The 17,516-nt window shown below is 52.5% G+C and overlaps 1 protein-coding gene across 2 annotated transcripts; it reads right to left on the reverse strand.

The window, feature by feature from the left end:
- Positions 1–1,909: 1,909 nt before the first annotated feature.
- CCDC134 (coiled-coil domain containing 134) lies at positions 1,910–16,440 on the reverse strand. Of its 2 annotated transcripts, XM_034987396.1 has the most exons (7): positions 16,323–16,440; positions 14,419–14,528; positions 13,419–13,540; positions 13,136–13,220; positions 10,950–11,131; positions 10,594–10,665; positions 1,910–2,474 (listed from the first exon to the last, which is right to left on the reverse strand). In XM_034987396.1, the coding sequence occupies exons 2-7, from the start codon at positions 14,510–14,512 to the stop codon at positions 2,349–2,351; spliced, it is 681 nt and encodes a 226-aa protein (XP_034843287.1). In that variant the 5' UTR covers positions 14,513–14,528; positions 16,323–16,440; the 3' UTR covers positions 1,910–2,348. The 2 variants fall into 2 exon arrangements, with proteins under 2 accessions (XP_034843287.1, XP_034843286.1); XM_034987395.1 differs by lacking the exons at positions 14,419–14,528; positions 16,323–16,440 and having other exon boundaries at positions 13,419–13,673.
- Between the last annotated feature and the right edge of the window lie 1,076 nt (positions 16,441–17,516).

Raw genomic sequence — 17,516 nt, forward strand, 5'->3', positions numbered from 1 at the left:
GCAGTGATGGGACAGGAGAGGAAGATGTGGGGCTGGGATAAGGAGGGACAAGGGCTGTGGACCAGGGAGATTTTGCCCCTGGGGTCATCTAGTAACGTCTGGAGACTGCTACGAGCATCTGGTGGGCAGAAGCTAAGAATGCGGCTGATATCCTACAACACACAGAACAGCCATCCTTATATACACAACAAAGAATTATCTGGCCCTAAATGTAAATAGTGCCACTGTTGGAAACCCCTGCCTCTGAGGATATAGGGGAGCTCCCAGACTCTCCAGGGGCGCCTCAGATTGGACTTGGAAGCTCAGCAAACAGGAACACTATCCAAGACCATGCTGAAAACACCACTGAAGACATAACTGTCACCACCACTGGGCACCCCTGGTGTTAGTCTAGTCTGGTCACTAGAACCGCCCCCATCCCCTGCCCCACTGCTACCTCTGGTCCCAGCAGCCACTACCTAGTCCTACCAGCGCAACTCCCGCACAGGCTGGTACATCTGGTTGATGGCACAGGGCTCACAGGACTGAATCCTGGCTGCAAAGAAGCTTGACAAACAAGTGCCCTCGGGCCGTTACACCTCCTGCCAAGGAAGCGGGAAGGCTCTGCCTGCAGTAAGACTTGAGACAGAGTTCCAGGAACTAGTAACCACAACAAAGGCATCAAAGGGAAGGAGAGAGAGGGGGAGAGCAGAGCAGTTCTGTTTCTTTCTTTGAAGGTGTCAGATGGGAAAATTTGGGCTCATTTGAGAATGGAGAGGAAGGAATCGACCAAGATGGAGAGGCTGAAGGTGTAGAAGAGCCTAGGAGGATTAGGGGAACCAGATGGGACAGAGGTGAAGATGGGTTAAGATTGGGCCCCTCTCTTTAGTTGTGCACACAGGGATGCTCAGCAAACCTAAAGGATGATAGAAGAACCATCAGAGAAGGGCATCTGTCACTGAGAAGCGGGCTCCAGCCTCAGAGAAGCAGTTTAGGACTGGGCGGAGGGTTCAGACATTATCAGATTCATTTTGTCAATGAAGCCACAGCACAGGGAAGGGCTGGGCCAGAGTCACTCAGCAAGTCTGAGGGGCTGAGACAAGACTCCCATCTCTCTTGGATTCTGTCAGTGTGGGGGGCTGCAGGGTTCTGGGATGGTCAGATGTCTCTCCCCCCCCTTTTTTTTTTAAAGATTTTATTTATTTATTTGCGAGAGAGAGAATGAGAGACAGAGAGCATGAGAGGGAGGAGGGTCAGAGGGAGAAGCAGACTCCCTGCCGAGCAGGGAGCCTGATGCGGGATTCGATCCCGGGACTCCAGGATCATGACCTGAGCCGAAGGCAGTCGCTTAACCAACTGAGCCACCCAGGCGCCCTGTCTCTCCCTTTTTAAGACACAGATCTAGCTTGGCAAGGTCAAAGAGACTGAACTGGAATTCCCACCGGAGCCCCTCCCTCCTCTGCCTGGGAGGGACATGATTAAAGGGTAGCTGCCAATTCGGGGCCTAATTCCCTTGCAGCTTCCCTGCTCTGTGGCCCCTGGTCTCTGCCATGGGGAGCTCTCTGACCAGTCCAGCTTGGGGCAGCCCTGCCATTACAAAGCACAGCCTCTTGCAGAGCTAGAGCCTGTCCCCTGACATCGCCTACCCACAGGCCAAGGGTCTCCTGGGGTTGCCAGAGATGACACGTTGATTCTACCCTGCACCTGTTCATGGATTATCCCCAATATCTGATGGGACAGAGATCATGCTGCTCTACAGTCTTTGGCTGAACACCTTTGGACACTCCTTCACGAAGGACAGCGCTGAGAAAGGACTAGGAGACCTAAGCCAAGGCCCTGCTTCACTGCCTTGCCAGGCCCCTGGCCCATGAAAGGGCTCACAGCTCCCTGGGGCCCAAACCGGCCTCTGTTAGCCCAGAGGGTCTGCTGGCTTTTACTGTGCCTTTGCAGGGGGCTGGGACCTGTGCTGGGCAGCACAGTGCCACAGTGGGGCCAGCAGCAGGCACGGCACTTCCAGAAGTGGTTCAGAGCCCTCCTCAAGGGCGGCAGCCGGCTGGCCAGCGGTCCTAACCCAAAGGGAGAGTCCAGCCTGGGATCCTTCCAGCCTCCCCCAGCATCTCGACATGGTTTGATCTGCAGCATGGCATCCTCTGAAGACCCCCTTGGCACCCTCTCCAGGGAAGCCCCTGGAAAGAAATTCAGTCCTCTGTGGCCCAGTCACTTCTGTTAGGGCGCAGAGCCGGCTCCAGGGGGCTGAGCAAATGCCACCTCCCTGTTCACAGGGGCCAGCTCTCACCACCAGTCGATGCCTCCGCCTCTTCCTCCAGAGTTGTCTCCTCCTGGCCCCTTGAGCCCTGGGCTGTTCCCGGCTATAACTCCGACTGGGATCTTGAGATCCGTGGGCCCTTTCGGATCTCTTTCCGCTTCTCCTCTTTCTTCCTGTGTTTCTCCTCCTCCCTCAAGGCCTTCTGGAAAGGGTCGGTGCTGGAAATGAACTGAGAGAAGAACAGAGCAGTCTGGTTTAGTCCGCTAGCAGTGAAGAGTTTGCTCTGAGTTAGGCTGCTGTGGGCTTGTGGCGGTGGGAAGATTGCCTAGACACAGGCCCTGCCCTCAGGGAGCCCGCAGACAAGATGGTTCAATGAACCTGGGGGAAGCTGCTTAGAGGGTCCTTAAAGATAACCAGGAGCTCACCAAGCAAACAGGGTGAGGGAAGAAAAGGACATTCCAGGCAGAGGGGCACGTGCTGGAGTGTGAACCTGCATGGGGCTCCTCCTCTCAGGGTGAGGGGGCTGAATGCCCAAGACAACCATTGACACCTGCCCCCCAACCTGTGCCACACCCCTGAGGAGGGGAGGGCAGCCAGTGAGAGCAAGAGACCACAGGCATCCCGCTGCTTGCGAACAAGCGCAGAGAAGCCCAGGCAACGGAGTACACCCACAGGAAGCAGTGAGTCAGAGGTCAAACTGGCAGAACCTGAAAAAGAGGTGGAAAAGAAGATGGTAGTGCTCAGGCTCGTGGCTTCCACGGTGCATGGATGGTGGTCCTGGTGAGACAGGAACACAGGGCGAGCCAGGGTGGGAGGAGGAGGACTTCAGTGGAGGCATTCCTCAACTGCAATCCCCAGGGCTTCTGCTCTCTGCAGACTGGCTCACCTAAACCCATGGCTTCTGTTAGGAGTCAATGTCAGTTACCGCTCAAATCTGCATCTCCATATCTAAATGCCACTAGATGTCCCAAACGAGCCCCAGACTTGGCATGGCTCCATCTCCCCAAAACCCAGTCCTCTTCCAGTGTCCCTGTCCTCGCGAACAGCAAGGCTGCACACCCCCACCTCTCTCCCTCCACACGAGTCCTTGGCCAAGGCCTGGCTCAGTGTAACTCCTAGGTCTCTCTCAAACTCATCTACTTCTCTCCGTCTCTCCTATTGCTAACCCCATCACCACCTCCACCTCCCCCCCAATGACTCTCGGGGCCTTCCAAAGCTCTTTGCACCCACTTGGGTCCCTCTTGAGCCATTCTCCTCACTGCAGTTAGTTCTTTTCAAAAATGCAAATCTGACCATGTCACACTCCTGCTTAAACCCTTCTGTGACTCTGCATTACTCTCAGGATCAAGTTCCACACGCTGCATCTGCAGGCCCCCACTGCCCACTGCTTTGCTCCTCCCTCACACTCCCCGCTTTGGGTTCTCGGATTCCCTGGTTGCTCCCACTTCCAGGCCTCCGCAAGTGCTGTGGTCCAGGCCCAGAATGCTCTTTCCAACCCCTGCCCCCTTAGCCATGTTAGTTCCACCCTCAGGGATCTGCCCTGACTCCTAGCTGGGGCTGGGGCTGGACCCTCCCTCATGATCACATGCTTCGTGCCTGTCGCCCCCACTAGAGAACACTCTCTGAGGACAGGAGCACGATGTCAGGTGTCACTCACTGTGCCATCACTCCCTAGCACAGGACCTGCCTGGCTTGTAGATGGCACTCAGTATGTATTTGGTAAATGAACGAATGAATCATGTTAGAATATGAAATGCAGTAATAGTACCCCAAACTCAGGTTAACTATGCTGTGAAATATGCCCATTTTTTTTGTTCTTAGGGCAAATGTGACAAACGTTTGATCAAGGTAGACAATAAAAACAAACTAGAAGTTCTACCTTGTGGAGCAATCTACCTACCATGTTAGATTGAACTATGAGACTAGAAGATGAGGTGAAATCAGAGAAGTGTGGCCCAGAAAGGGTAGGTGATATGCTTAAGTCACACAGCAAGTGGGAGGTACAACTGGGACTAACCCCTAGGCCTTCCACCTCCCAGCCAGTGTCCTCCCTACCACACTCTGCCTCCTGTCCCTATGAGTTAACTCTGATCCTCTTGGGAGGGATGAGCAGCTGGGAGCTGGAAGCACACCCCCCCCACCCCACCCCAGGTCACAGAGGATCCCAGACCCTGTGGCTCTGGCTGGGGTAGAGCAAGTCAAAAGATCTGGGCCCTCCAACCCCAACTGGCTCAGCCTCACCAGGGGAGCCCAAACCTGGCTCGGTCAGAAGGGAAACAATGCCTTTCCTTTTCACAGACCCCTTCCCCACAAGGCCTAACTAATGCCTACTTTAAATTCCTGATGCTAACCTCAAGCGGGCCCTTCGTGTGGCCTGGCAATCCAGGTTGTCTCCCTGGCCCGCTCACTCAGCCGTTCTCCTAGACACACCTTCTCAAGCCCCCAACCCTGCTCCACTCCTTCCCCACAAACCACTGCAGAGGACAGAAGCACTCACAAGGCAACTTCCACAAGCTCCCACCTCCACACCCACCACCCCAGCTGCTTCTGTGCCCAAGCTGCTCTTGGAGGCAAGGCCGACCCTTCCCCTGGGTGCCAGCAACTCTCCCCTGCCTTACTTGCTCAGGGACAAAGCTCCACAACCCTTGTGCCCCTGCACCATCAATTCTTCCTCCCTAATGCGCTGTCCCCATCAACATGCTGAATCTCTCCCACCTGATGAAAATCTCCCCCTCCAGCTATTCTCCCATTGGTCTGTTCCCCTTGAAAGGAAAGCTCTTCAAAGGTAGTCTGCACTTGCTGTGTCCACTTCCTTGCCTCTTATTCTCTTGAAATCCAATCTTTGTCCCCACTGCTCCACCAAAACAGCTTCTATTAGGATCTCTGGTGGCCATCGTCCATGTTCCTAAATCCAGTGGCCGGTTCTTAGGCCTCATGCTCCTCAGCCATCCAGCAGATTCTACAAGCCGTTCATTCCCTCTTTGCTACGCTTTCCTCACAGGGTCTCTGGAAAACGATCCTCTCCTGCATTTCTACTCTCCCACTGTCACTCGGGGACTTCTTTGCTTGTTCCTCCCCATCCTCCCTCCTCTACCTGCAGGCACATCCCAGACCTCAGCCCTCTGGTCACTGCTCTATCTGCCCTGACACTCACCTGCCCTGGGGTGATGGGACAGGACCTGTGCCGTGGCTCTCCGTACCTTCCTTCACAGGCATGACTCATATTTGCAGCCCCAGCTTCAGCCTCAAATCTAGAGTCATATTTCCAACTGCCTCCTTGACATCTTCATTCAGATGCTCACCAGGTCCAGAAACAAAGTTTTGATCTCCAATCCAGGCCTCAACCTGGTCCCACCACAGTATGCCCATTTTAGAAAATGGCAGCCCCATTCTTCCGTGTGTGCAGGCCAAAAGTCTTCTAGTCCTTCTTAATGAGTCTCTCATGCCACATCTGCTTCCTTAGCAAATCTTATTGGCTCTACCTTCTAAACAACCAGAAGCTCACCATCCTCACTGTTGTCACCCTGGTGTAAGCCGCCATGAACTCCCATATGAACAAGCACAGTAGCCTCCTCATCAGTGTCCCTGTTTCCCACCCTGGTCCCCTAAACTACCCTCCACACAACAGCCAGGCTGATCCTTTAAAGGGGTAGTCAGAGCCCATCACCCTGCTTTCCATGTGTCTCAGAGTAAATGCCAAAGCCCTGAGAAGACCCCCAAGGGTCTTGTGATCTGGCCTACTCTGACCTTATCTTTTCACGTCCTCCCCTCCCCCAAATATGCTTCCAACTCCAGGCCTTTGCACTTGCTGCTCCTTCAGCTTGGAATGTTCTTTCCCCAGATACACGGCTGGCTCCCTCACCTTGTTCAGGTCTTTTCAATAAGACCTTCTGTGTCGGAGTCACATGAAGTAACAATTGCACCTCCACCTTATCCCCGAATCCATCACCACATTCCCCTGCTTTTTTTTTACCACCTGCCATACTGTATGTTTCTTACTGGCTATCTCCCAGGAGAGCAGGGCTAGTCTGCTTCTCTCATGGCTGGGATTTAGCAGATGCTCACTGAATGATAAATAAATGCATGTGCTATGCCTCCGAGCCTTTGTGCAACTAGATCCTCTGCCTGGAAGGTCTTCCCCAAGATGGTCCACCAGGCAAGTCTTACTTATCCCAGAGCCTCCGCCACCCACCTGCTGAGGCAGGGTCAGGTTCCCTGTCAGGGGTTCCACGGCTCAGCACACTCACACTCCCCTCTTCCCCTGGTACAGTGATCGCGCTGGATCAGGACTGTTTCCTGCTGCCTTCCCCAACAGACTGTAAGCATATGAAGGGCAGGGAGAGGGCCAGCTCCCTCTGGACTGGGGCAGTGGCCAGCACACAGCCTGATACAAGTTCGTTCTAGTGACAGGTACGTAAGCAGTAGGAGAGGACTCCCAGAGCACTCCTGTTGTGGACAGTGCATGCGGGGAGCTGACTGAACCTGAACTACTGCTGTTGGGACAGGTCCACACGGGAGGCCAAACAGTGAGTCATATCTTGAGACTGTCCCCAGCCAATGAGAAGTAAGGCAAGGATGTTGCTGTTATGGTTATTTCCAAGCAGAACACACACTAGGACAAAGCCAAACTAAATCTATCCTAGAACCCATTCTCTCTGGTGCATGCTCTCACCCTCCTCCTATGTCAGAGGCATTCATGACCTACAGGGCAAGGAGAGCCAGCGTCACAACAATGAAGCATCTCAGTGGGTGCCCCTTGCTGGAAAGGCAATCTGCCATGGCCTTAAGTGTCCTTGCATATTCTTGCTGGGTATGCCCTGACTGCTCTTACACTGGCCATTTATCAGGGTTGCAATGGAAGCAAGCAACCTCGAGGGATGTTACGTGATGGAGTGACAGCAACCCTAGTAGGGAAACCCACATTTCCCATTCTGCTGCCTGAAGCAAAGCCCTGGTTCAAGGGGGCCCTTGATTCAGAGGTTCCCCTAAATACTCATGCCTGGTCCACTGATTGTTCACCTAAATTAAGAGCTAATGGTGCTGTCCAGAAGAGTTAACATAGCCAGACTGACTGCTATCCTTTGAATGACCTGCTTCTAAGGTTGGATCTTGGCTGGTGTCTGGAAACTTGGATTTTGGGAGGGCTCCCACCACCCTAATCAATGAGTGGCTCACTGAGCCTAAACTGCAAACAGTGTGGTTTACGCTGAACACCTGCTTTTCTCCTGGGAGTCTGGAATTCTGGTATGCACTGGGCAGAGGGTGCTTAAGTGACCAGCTCCCAATAAAAACTCTAGGCACTGAGTCTTTAATGAGCCTCCCTGACAGACAACTTCTCACAGGTCACATCTTGTTGCTGGGGGAATGAAGTATGTTCCTGGGGGACTCCATTGGGAGAGACTCATGGAGGCTTGCACCTGGTTTCCCTCAAACTTCACCCCATGAGCCTCTTCCCTTTCCTGATTTTGCCTTGTATCCTTTCGCTGTAATAAATTACAGCCATGAGCACTATACACTCAGTCCTCATCAAACCTGGGGATGCTTTTGGGTACCCTAGACACTGGTGTCTACTGGCGGCGGCAGCCATCCAGCCCCAGTGACGATGCTGGAAGACTAACTGCCATCAAGGCCAGTAAGATAATGATCTGAATTAGAAGCCACACCACCCTTGCCTAGATAATATTCTTAACACCATGCACGTTATATTTCTACGGCTGTCATTAGCTCCTAGCCATCTGGCCTGCCCCTCAAAAGACTATAGACTGGCAGATCAAAGACAATCATTCTTCTCTGGGGCCACAATCTATGGAAACAAACTGTGGTTGACAGTTTAACAGTCCAGGTCACTTGTTTCGATGCCCATCATAAGGCCCATTCTCCGATGAGACCAACCAGAATCAAAACACTGATCGAGATGACACTGTCCAGTTAACTGGCACTGCCACCTAAATGCATCATTGTACAAGATGTGGCAACATACCTGCCACCATGGATGGGCACAGAGTAGAGGACTCCGTATTTCTGGCTTGACTACCTAGAGTCCATGGCTGGGATGGTATGACCTGAGATCGTTAGGATAATGACCACTTGGTTGAGTATGCTCCCTCCAAGTCTCCCTACAGTGGCCCATGTGGCCCAAGATGGAAGATACAATGTGTCTCTGAATGTTTTGTAAAAATGCCCTTGTCCCATTCACATCTGACCCTTCTGGATGAAAGAAAGGTCCAGGTGAGAGTAGGGGATGATTGGAGAAAAAGTGGAATTATAGGCTGGGATGTGACACCCTGATTTTGTAGCAATAATCTTAGTATCTGGGGAGGGAACAATTAATCCTCTGGGTCTCTCAGATCCAGCACCGCCACTTGGCAAACAATCCTAGGGTCTGCCCAAGCCAAGCGGCCGCTGCAGCTGACAATGTGATCAGCTGTGGGGTGTGTCACTCTCAACCTTGTGATAGGAAAACTCACACGGACATAGTTGGTAGTGAACTACTCTAATGTGCTTGATGCCATCAAAAGCAGCTCCCAAGGTGACTCTGTGCAGGCACACTCCGCAGTACGACCTGGTTTAATCTGACAGATACACATGCATCTGCTTCTCCTGATGCCATTATGCCAAGTAGGGCAACTGAGGCTGCAACTCCACAGGGACGTTGCCCTCAGGGCTCAGGCCAATAATATAATGGTGACTCAAATCAAGCAATAACATGTGGGAAACAGTGGGCCATGAAATGTCTCTTTACGGGGGCGCCTGGGTGGCTCAGTCAGTTAAGCAACCAACTCCTGATTTTGGCTCAGCTCTTGATCTCAGGGGTGTGAGATGGAGCCCTGAGCCCCATGTCAGGCTCCATGCTAGGCATGGAGCCTTCTTAAGATTCTTTCTCTCTCTCTCTCTCCCTCTGCCTGCCCCGCCCCCTGCCCACTAGCACATGCATGTGTGCATACTCTCTAAAAAAAAAAAGAAAAAAAAAGAAATGTCCCTTTACTGGGGATGAGGACTGCTTTGGGTCCATCTATTGCTCCCTGTAATTATTGACAATGACATCAAAGATCAGCAGGTCAGTCTAAACTCTTGCATGGACAGTAATGGCTAACTGATTGGCCTCAGACCACGTTCTGATTATCTAATAGAAGACCTACTGGCCCGCCTAGGACTTATCATAGCTGGCTGAGTCTGCCATGCTGGAGGATTGAGATCAACACTGCAGGTTGGCTTCATCCTGCTGCTTAAGGGTCCTGTTGATGGCAGCCTTAATCAAACGGCAGTGTAAGACAAACTGAACATATTTGATCCTAGCTTCTACCTATCAGACCAATCAGACTAAACAACACATTCATGTGGAAATTTAAGTTAAGTCAAGAGGGCTGAGGGGTGAACTGTGAAGGAGGCAATCAACCACAGCCCTGAGCATCCCTGAATGTTCTCAGTGGGTACACCAAGAAAGCAAAGCCCTGATCACCTCTGTCTAGGCCATTTGTCAGGACGGCTTGCAGAGAACAACCTGGAAGGGTGACATGATGACTGCCCCCAAAGAGCAGGTTTGCTTCTGTTCACTATAAAGGCTGTGAATATCACAAACTCCATATTCTTCAGCTTCATGCAAACCCACTGCATGCACGGCATCTGCCTGGGCCCCTCTGGGTCACCTCTGGGTGACTTGGGGAACATGGGGAACCCACATAACCAGGCCAACAGTCTAGATATTGCTTCTTTTGTAATAAACTCTGATGTCTCTGACCTGTCAGCATCCACGAAACAGTAGCAAGCTAAAATCCTAGACCCCTCACGGACCCTGACACTCCTCCCTATACCAGAGGAGAACCTTGGATTTGTCAAGTCCAGTCCTCTAGCCTTTCCTGCCCCTGCTGCCCTGCCCTGCCACCTCTGAATCCCAACCCCCCCACTGTGTGTGTCCCCATCTGTCACCCTAACCTGTAGCCTTAAGCCCTCAGAGCCCATCTCAGTCCCCTAGGATGAAAGCATATGCAGGAATGTGAGACAGAAGCCTGGCTGAGCACTCAGAGGCTCAAGGGCAGAGAAACATGGCCTGACCTCCCCGGCATCCACTTGATGTTGGATGCCTACTGTGTTCACAGCCTCTGATTGCCCCCCACAGCTGGGGTCCATACCCCATGAAAAGATAGGGAGCCTGAAGCTAAGACAGGGGCAGTGGCTTGCCCAAAGGCACCAATGAGCAAGTGATGGTATGCACATCCAGACCCAAGCATGTCTGGCTCCAAGTCGAAAGCCCTCACACTCCATTCACGGTGCCCCAGCCTCCAAATGACCGGGCTTCCCATGACCCAGCAGAGGCAGAGTAGACATGGCCATAGGCCCCAGCAGCTTACCTCTGGGCGGTCTACTTTAAATGGGTTCTGGAAGTCAGAGTCCTTCTCGCTGATCCCCAGCTCCTGGGCCATCTGTGGATGAGGAAAAGTTAGTCATCCTCTGCCTTCTCCTGACTCCTTACCCACAGCCACTCTCTCCATAGTGGGACCCAGGCCCAAGGCTTAGGCAGATGTGGAACAGGTGATGACCCCTAGGGACCCAGGTCAGCACAGACGGGATCTCAAGGTGCCCTGAGGCTTATCAGAAAACACAACCAAGGGCTGACATTCAGGCCCAATTGAAGGCAGATGCAAGGTTCATGATACACCACCAGGCAGAGGGCTCCTGAACCTCCTCTGCCCCAGTCAGTCCTTACCAGGCTAAGGATGGGCGAGTGGGGCCCCTGGTCAAACACGCCCGACTGGTTGCAGAAGCTGATGCCCCAGCGGATGAGAAGGTTCCAGTTGGAATTGTGGTCAAAGTAGTGGTGCACAATCCTCGGGAAGCGCAGCACCACATCACCGAAGAAGGCCGTGTTCTCCACTACTTGGGAGAAAGCTGGCGAGAGGATCCTGATGAGTGGCCTGGGCAGATGCCCTTCTACTGCCCGCCTGGCCAGCCCCAGCCACCCTTCAGAGAACGGAAGCCCACTAAGCCTACTAATCAGAGCAGGGAACTGTGCCCGCTCTCCACAGGTGCTGACCACGTGTGCAGTGCATGCTAATGGCTTTATGTCCATCAGATCACTGAATCCTCAAAACCACCTCGAGGGAGATGTAGCTACTATTCCCATTGTACAGATGGGAAACTGAGGCTCAGATGGCTGGTGAGTGGCAAATCTGGGCTGCAAACCCAGGTCTAACTCCAAAGGCCATGCTATATCTCATTTGTTGTGGGGACCAGAGTGGTGGGTGTCATTTTGCACACGAAGACACATGCGTCATGTGAGGCTTGGCTGGGTCTGACTTCCCCAACTTGGCCTCAAACTATCCAGAGCCAGGCCCCATTGTTAACACAACTGCAGTGTATGTGAGGAGCAGGTCTATTAGGATGACCAGGGAACACATTAGGGTTTTGTTTTGTTTTGTTTTTAATATCTTTCCAATTTTATTTTATTTTATTTTTACTTTTTTAAAAGATTTTTATTTATTTATTTTAGAGAGCAAGAGAGAGTGTGCGCACATGAGCTCGGGGGACAGGCAGAGGGAGAAGGAGAAGCAGACTCCCCACTGAGCAGGGAGCCCGATGCAGGACTCAACCCCAGGACCCTGGGATCATGACCTGGGCCAAAGGCAGATGCTTAACCAACTGAGCCACCCAGGCACCCCTTTATTTTAAATGCTTCTTGAGATTTATAGTAAAATAACTTTAGACTTCCATCATACATCATAAAATTCCTTCACTTGGCTTTCCCTCATGTTATCATCTTATATAACCATTGTACAACTATCTAAACAAGGGAATTAACATCGATACTAATCATTAGATCTTAACTGAATTTCACCAATTTTCCTACTAATGTCCTTCCTCTAGTCAACAGATCAGTTCAGACTAAGTTAGTGTGCCCATCATGGCAGCAGGTCCCCCCCCACCTCGGCTGTCATGAAATAGAACTACATACCCAGCCCTACTGGAAGTTCCTGTTTGAGCCATCCCTGCAGATAAGGCCCAGGCACCCCTCACCAGCACTGGCCAGGCCACACAGAAAGATAAGTGGACTCCGCCAAAGATATGCCAGGTTGGGTCCAAGACAAGTGGAATAGGGACCTCTGGGTTTCAGAACAAGCTTGAACCTCAAAGAACTCAGGAGTTAGCCTGGTTTACAGGTTTGCAAGAGCAAACCACTTGTCCTCTTTTATCTGGAAAACGGAGGCAACAGTGCCTTCCTCAGAGCAGAGATTTGAGATGGTGTTTGTAAAGTACCCATCATTTAATATATAAGCGCTATTTCCATCCTCTCTCAGACAGGGTAACCTAACAAATTTTATTGTTAGAATATAACCAATTAACCGGAGAGAGGGGGAATTACCACAGGAGAATGATTCTTGGAAGAGGGGATGAACAGACACACAGAACATTATCAAACTTATCTGTTCTTCCCACCTTGTCTCAGAAAGGATTTAAGGGGGTTGGGGCTTTAAAACAGTAGTAAAGAGCACTCTTAACTGCCCCCACTGGCCAGTCTCTTCAATAGAGCTCAGTTTTTTTCTCCTATAAATGGTAACAACCCTTGCCTTCTCTACCACAAGGGTCAGGATGGTAGAAAAGGCAAGAATCCCTGAGGTGGGGTCATGGGTAGAGGTTTCTCCCTGTTTCCCTTGCCCCAACCACAGTACAGTGCAAAGGAAATATCCATGTCAGGGGCCCAGAAACTGGCTCTGAAGCCCAGAAATGCCCAGAGAAATATGGATTAAGTATCCATACACCCAAGGGAACCACTTGGAAGGTGTTATAAGAGGATACTTCCGGAGAAAAAGAGAGTGAGAAGAATAGGAGGGAAGGAGCAGCTAGAGAAGATCAAGGTGGTGGGGAAGAGGAAAGGGAAGATTGGGAAGACCATACCATCCTTCAGTTTCTCGTCCTGGGGGAAGGGCCCATCTGGGAGCACATCTGCAGCAATGAGCACTGTTCGCGAGTCCTCCAGCACCTGAGGGAACCCCACCTGGGCTGAGTGACTTTGCAGAGCCCTTCACAGATGGTCCTATTTATTTAAACCCTATTTCCAGTCTTTTGTGCATGTAGTTCCCCTCATTGAACACCAGCCCTTTAGGGAACTCCTACCCATCCGTCAGTGCCCAGATCGAAGACTGGGCCTGCCCTGAGCTGCCCCTTTGCCCACACACACCTTAAAGAGCCCCTTGAGCATGACGTCAAGAATCTTGTACTGCTGGTGGACATCATTTAGGTGTGCCAGGTTTTTCAGGGCCAGCAGCTGTTCTCGCCGTTTCACCTCAAACATCTTCTTGTCTGAGCAGCATGAAGTTAAGGGGCTGGCACCCATACTCCTGCCTGGACAATCCAGTGGCCCCAGTCCAGAGGGCCCATTCCCAACCAGCAAGTATCTGCAAAGGCCATAGATGCCCATGGCTGAGACACCCCCCCTCTCCCCACACCTCCAGGGAAGAAACAGACTGAGAGGCATGGGCATCCTGCAACCTATCCTTCATCCATTTCACATAGGATTCTATATCCAACACCCTGAACACAACCCTCAGGACCTGGCTCCTGCCCTCCCCTCCCCATGGTCTTCCTGCTACTTGCTGTAACCATTCACTATTCCCAGAACCTCCACTCCTCTGCTTACACTGTACACTTCACCTGGGATGCCACCGACCCCCCTTCTCCATGAGTTTCTGTTCTTTCAAGACCCAGTTCAAAAGCCACAGCACCATGTTTCTCCCTGCCCCTCTTCCCCAACCATGGTTCATTAAAGTGCTGACTACAGAGTACAGCGTGAGGTCTGTGAGTTCCTCAAAGCCAGGGACTGACTGGTCCGAGTTTCTTCTTTGTGTCCCTAAGGTCTGGCCCAGAGCAGGTAGCCCAGTATGCCAGGGCCTGAGTCTCCACCCAGAGTCTCACCCACAAGATGCAAAGCACATGCACAATCCTCAGAGAACCTTGTGGCTCTGAGAAGTATGCCTTGTCTTCTCCATTTAACATATGGGGAAACTAAGGATCAGAAGAGAATTGACTTGATCAAGGTTTGGTTAGAGCATCTCACCTTTACCCTGTTCTCATAAGCTGGGTCTGCTCCAACCCTGAAATCCGAGGGGTTGTGGGTACAGAAAGACTGTTTATCCCCCTCAGAAACAGCTTATTAACCCCACCTCCACCCCAAAGGATACAGATCTCCAGGCTCGGGTCCAGGGAGGTCTTCAGGGTGTCTGTGACTCCTGTCCCAGACAACAGCAGGACAAAGAGGAACTGAAGAAGATCCATATCCAAGATCCTAGAGCTAGCAAAGCAACCCAGAGAGAGGTGAGATCCAGAGCTTGGTTATATAAAATAAAGAGTGCAGGTAAACAGCAACTTCCTGACATGGCATGGCCTCCAAATACCAAGAACCCAGCTTTGGGGAGCCCTGGAGCCCCAGTTTCAGCCCAGGGCCTGTGACCACCAGACACACAATGAACACTGTGGGATGGTAGAAGGGAGGAAAACAGATAATATTGGCAATATAGGGATGCTTAGTGCACAGGGGTCAGTGTCTAGAACTCTGGGCTAGAGCCCTAGCTCTGCCTCTGTCTGTGGGCCCCTGGGGCAAAGTGCTCAGCTTCTCTAAGCCTCAGTTTTTTCACCTGTAAAATAGAGATAAGGAAGTCCCCTCCTTGCTGTAGGGAGAAAGAACTGGGTTAGGCATTATGCCTGGGGAAAGGGGCTGGTCATTACCATTCCCTTTCAACACACCCCATCCTGGACCCCAGGAAGGTGTCTGGTTAAGAAAGCCCAGGCAGTCGGGGGAGTTGTGAAACTTCTGCAGTTTCTCTCCATCTCTGACTTCTGTCCTCAGAACAGAAGATGGGGCCCGCCTGGTTGGCTCAGTCAGTGGAATATGCAACTCTTGATCTTGAGGTTGTAAGTTCAAGCTCCACACTGGGTGTAGAGATTATTTAAAAATAAAATCTTAAAAAAAAAAAAAGGACAGAAAAAGGGATTTGGGGCAGGAAAGGAGGAGGCACAGTCCTGGGTAAGAAGGCTGCCTGCCACTCACTCACTCTGGAACCACAGGCACCACAAACAACACCTGTTCTTATTCAAGCACCATTCCCTAATTATTTTTTAAGTACCACATTCAAGGCACTGTTTTAGACCTGGGAATACAGCAGTGTCTAAGACAAAAATCACTGCATTCATGGTACTTATGTCCCTAGTAGGTGAAACAAACAATCAATAAACTTGTAAAACAAGCACAGAAGGATGAGGGAGTTGGTGAAACACACACTGAAACACAGTGGTCAGAGGAGGCCTCACGCTCAGATGACAGCTGCCCAATTTTACCACTGTGGAAACCAAGGCGCAGAAAAGTGAGGTGATTGCCCAAAGACACTCAGCTATTCCCGGGCTAATAAGATCCTAAATGAGTATAGGCTACCTCAAAGCTGCCACTGTACTAGCAGGACACCTGCTCCAGGGGAGAGACGCTCAGTGATTGACAGAGAGCCTGCAGAGGTCATTCAGAGAACCGCCCCGGTGCCACCCTACGAGGATGAGACAACTGAAGCTTCAAGAACGGGAAGGAGTAGTCCAAGTTCACCCAGGACCACCTGCTTTCCAACATCATGCTCTAGACTCAAGGGAACCAGACCCGGCTAGGGCAGAACTTGAAGCCAGGGGCTATCTGACAGCCGGGAATGACCGAGGCAGGAGAGAAGTGAGAGAGGAAAACCGAAAAAGCAGATTGCGTGGAGACTGATCCTGCTTTTTCTGTTACTCCCACTTACCCTGCCTCTCAATCCCGCCCCCCGCCCGGTGCGTTCCCAGAGCCCTTCCCGGCTGGGTACGCGACTCTGAACCCATTCTGTAAGGGTGACACGGCGACGGCGGGCTGAGCCGCTACGTGGACTCGCGGACCCGGCTTGCTGCCCCGAGCCTTTGGGGCGCCCAGAGGAGAGAACGAGTCCTTCCAACGAGAAGCGTTCGGGGCCGCGAATCTCATCCCCTACCCCCAGCAGCAGGTTCGGGGGCCCTTGGTCCCTGCCCCCCAGCCCCACCAGGAGCCCGCCCTCCCGGGACCCCCGCCGCTACGTACCAGACAAGTCGGTGCGGGAAGGGGCGTGCGGATAGGACGGCGGCGCGCAGCCCGGCTCTAGAGTCCACGGGGCGAACAGCAGAGGCGCGGAACCTCACACTAGGCGCCAGGCAGCATCGCAGGAACCTCCAAGCACCGCCCCCGGCCAATGAGCGCGAGCCGCGACGGCCGCTCGGCTGACCTCACTTCCCGCCCCGCCCCCAGCGCGGCAGACCGGAGTCTAGTCCCGCCCCCCTTGTGCCGGGGCGCGATTGTCACCCTGTCACGGTCAGATTGCAGGAAGTTAAGTCTGCGGGAGTCTGGGCCCGACGCAAAGGGCGCGTCTGCGGACTGGGGCCCTGACCGAAACTTTTCATCAGCTGACAGTGTCTTTTAAACTGCAGTTGACAGGATCAGTTTGGTGGGTCACGACTAGCACTGTTTTTTTTTTCTTTTTTTAAGAAATCGGCAGTGCGGGGGCGCCTGGGTGGCTCAGTCGTTAAGCGTCTGCCTTCAGCTCGGGTCATGGTCCCAGGGTCCTGGAATCGAACCCCGCATCGGGCTCCCTGCTCCGCGGGAAGCCTGCTTCTCCCTCTCCCACTCCCGCTGCTTGTGTTCCCTCTCTCGCTGTCAAATAAATAAAATCTTTAAAAAAAAAAAAGAAATCGGCAGTGCGGAGTTGGTGCATCCCCTGCTCGCCTCTCCAGTCCACCAGCTTCTAAACCTGGTTCGTCGGGGGCCTCCCTATCCGTTCATTAGGACGGAGTTCAGACCAGTTTTGTGCAGGGTCCGTACAGCCAAGCCCGAGGAGTAGGGTGGGCTGCCCAGTTACCAGCACCCAGGTGTGGGTGGGGGGGCAGGGGGCTCTGGAGGCGGACAGGGAGCCAGAGGCGTAGTGGGCTGAGCTGGGAACAGAAAGCAGGCACAGTTGTGGAGAGCAGACCTTAAAAGAACTGCACACGTAGTAATCAAATACAAGCTCTGGGGAGGGCCCACGGAAAGAAACACAGGAACCCACTTTAGCCAGGGACCAGTTGGGCTCGGCTAGCAAGGTACAGAAGGATTTGACCTGCTCAGCTTCCTTGCCTGGAAATTGCACCTCTCTCCACCTTCATGTGAGGTGAGGCAGCAGGTAAAGTGCCTCTCAGAGCACTTGGATCACATGGGTACCACACACATGGCCTTTCTCTGCACTTCCAGCCCCGTGGATGGCCT

Source organism: Mirounga leonina, unplaced genomic scaffold (assembly GCF_011800145.1).
Source record: "Mirounga leonina isolate KUSES-001 unplaced genomic scaffold, KU_Mleo_1.0 Mir_418, whole genome shotgun sequence".
NCBI lineage: Eukaryota > Metazoa > Chordata > Mammalia > Carnivora > Phocidae > Mirounga > Mirounga leonina.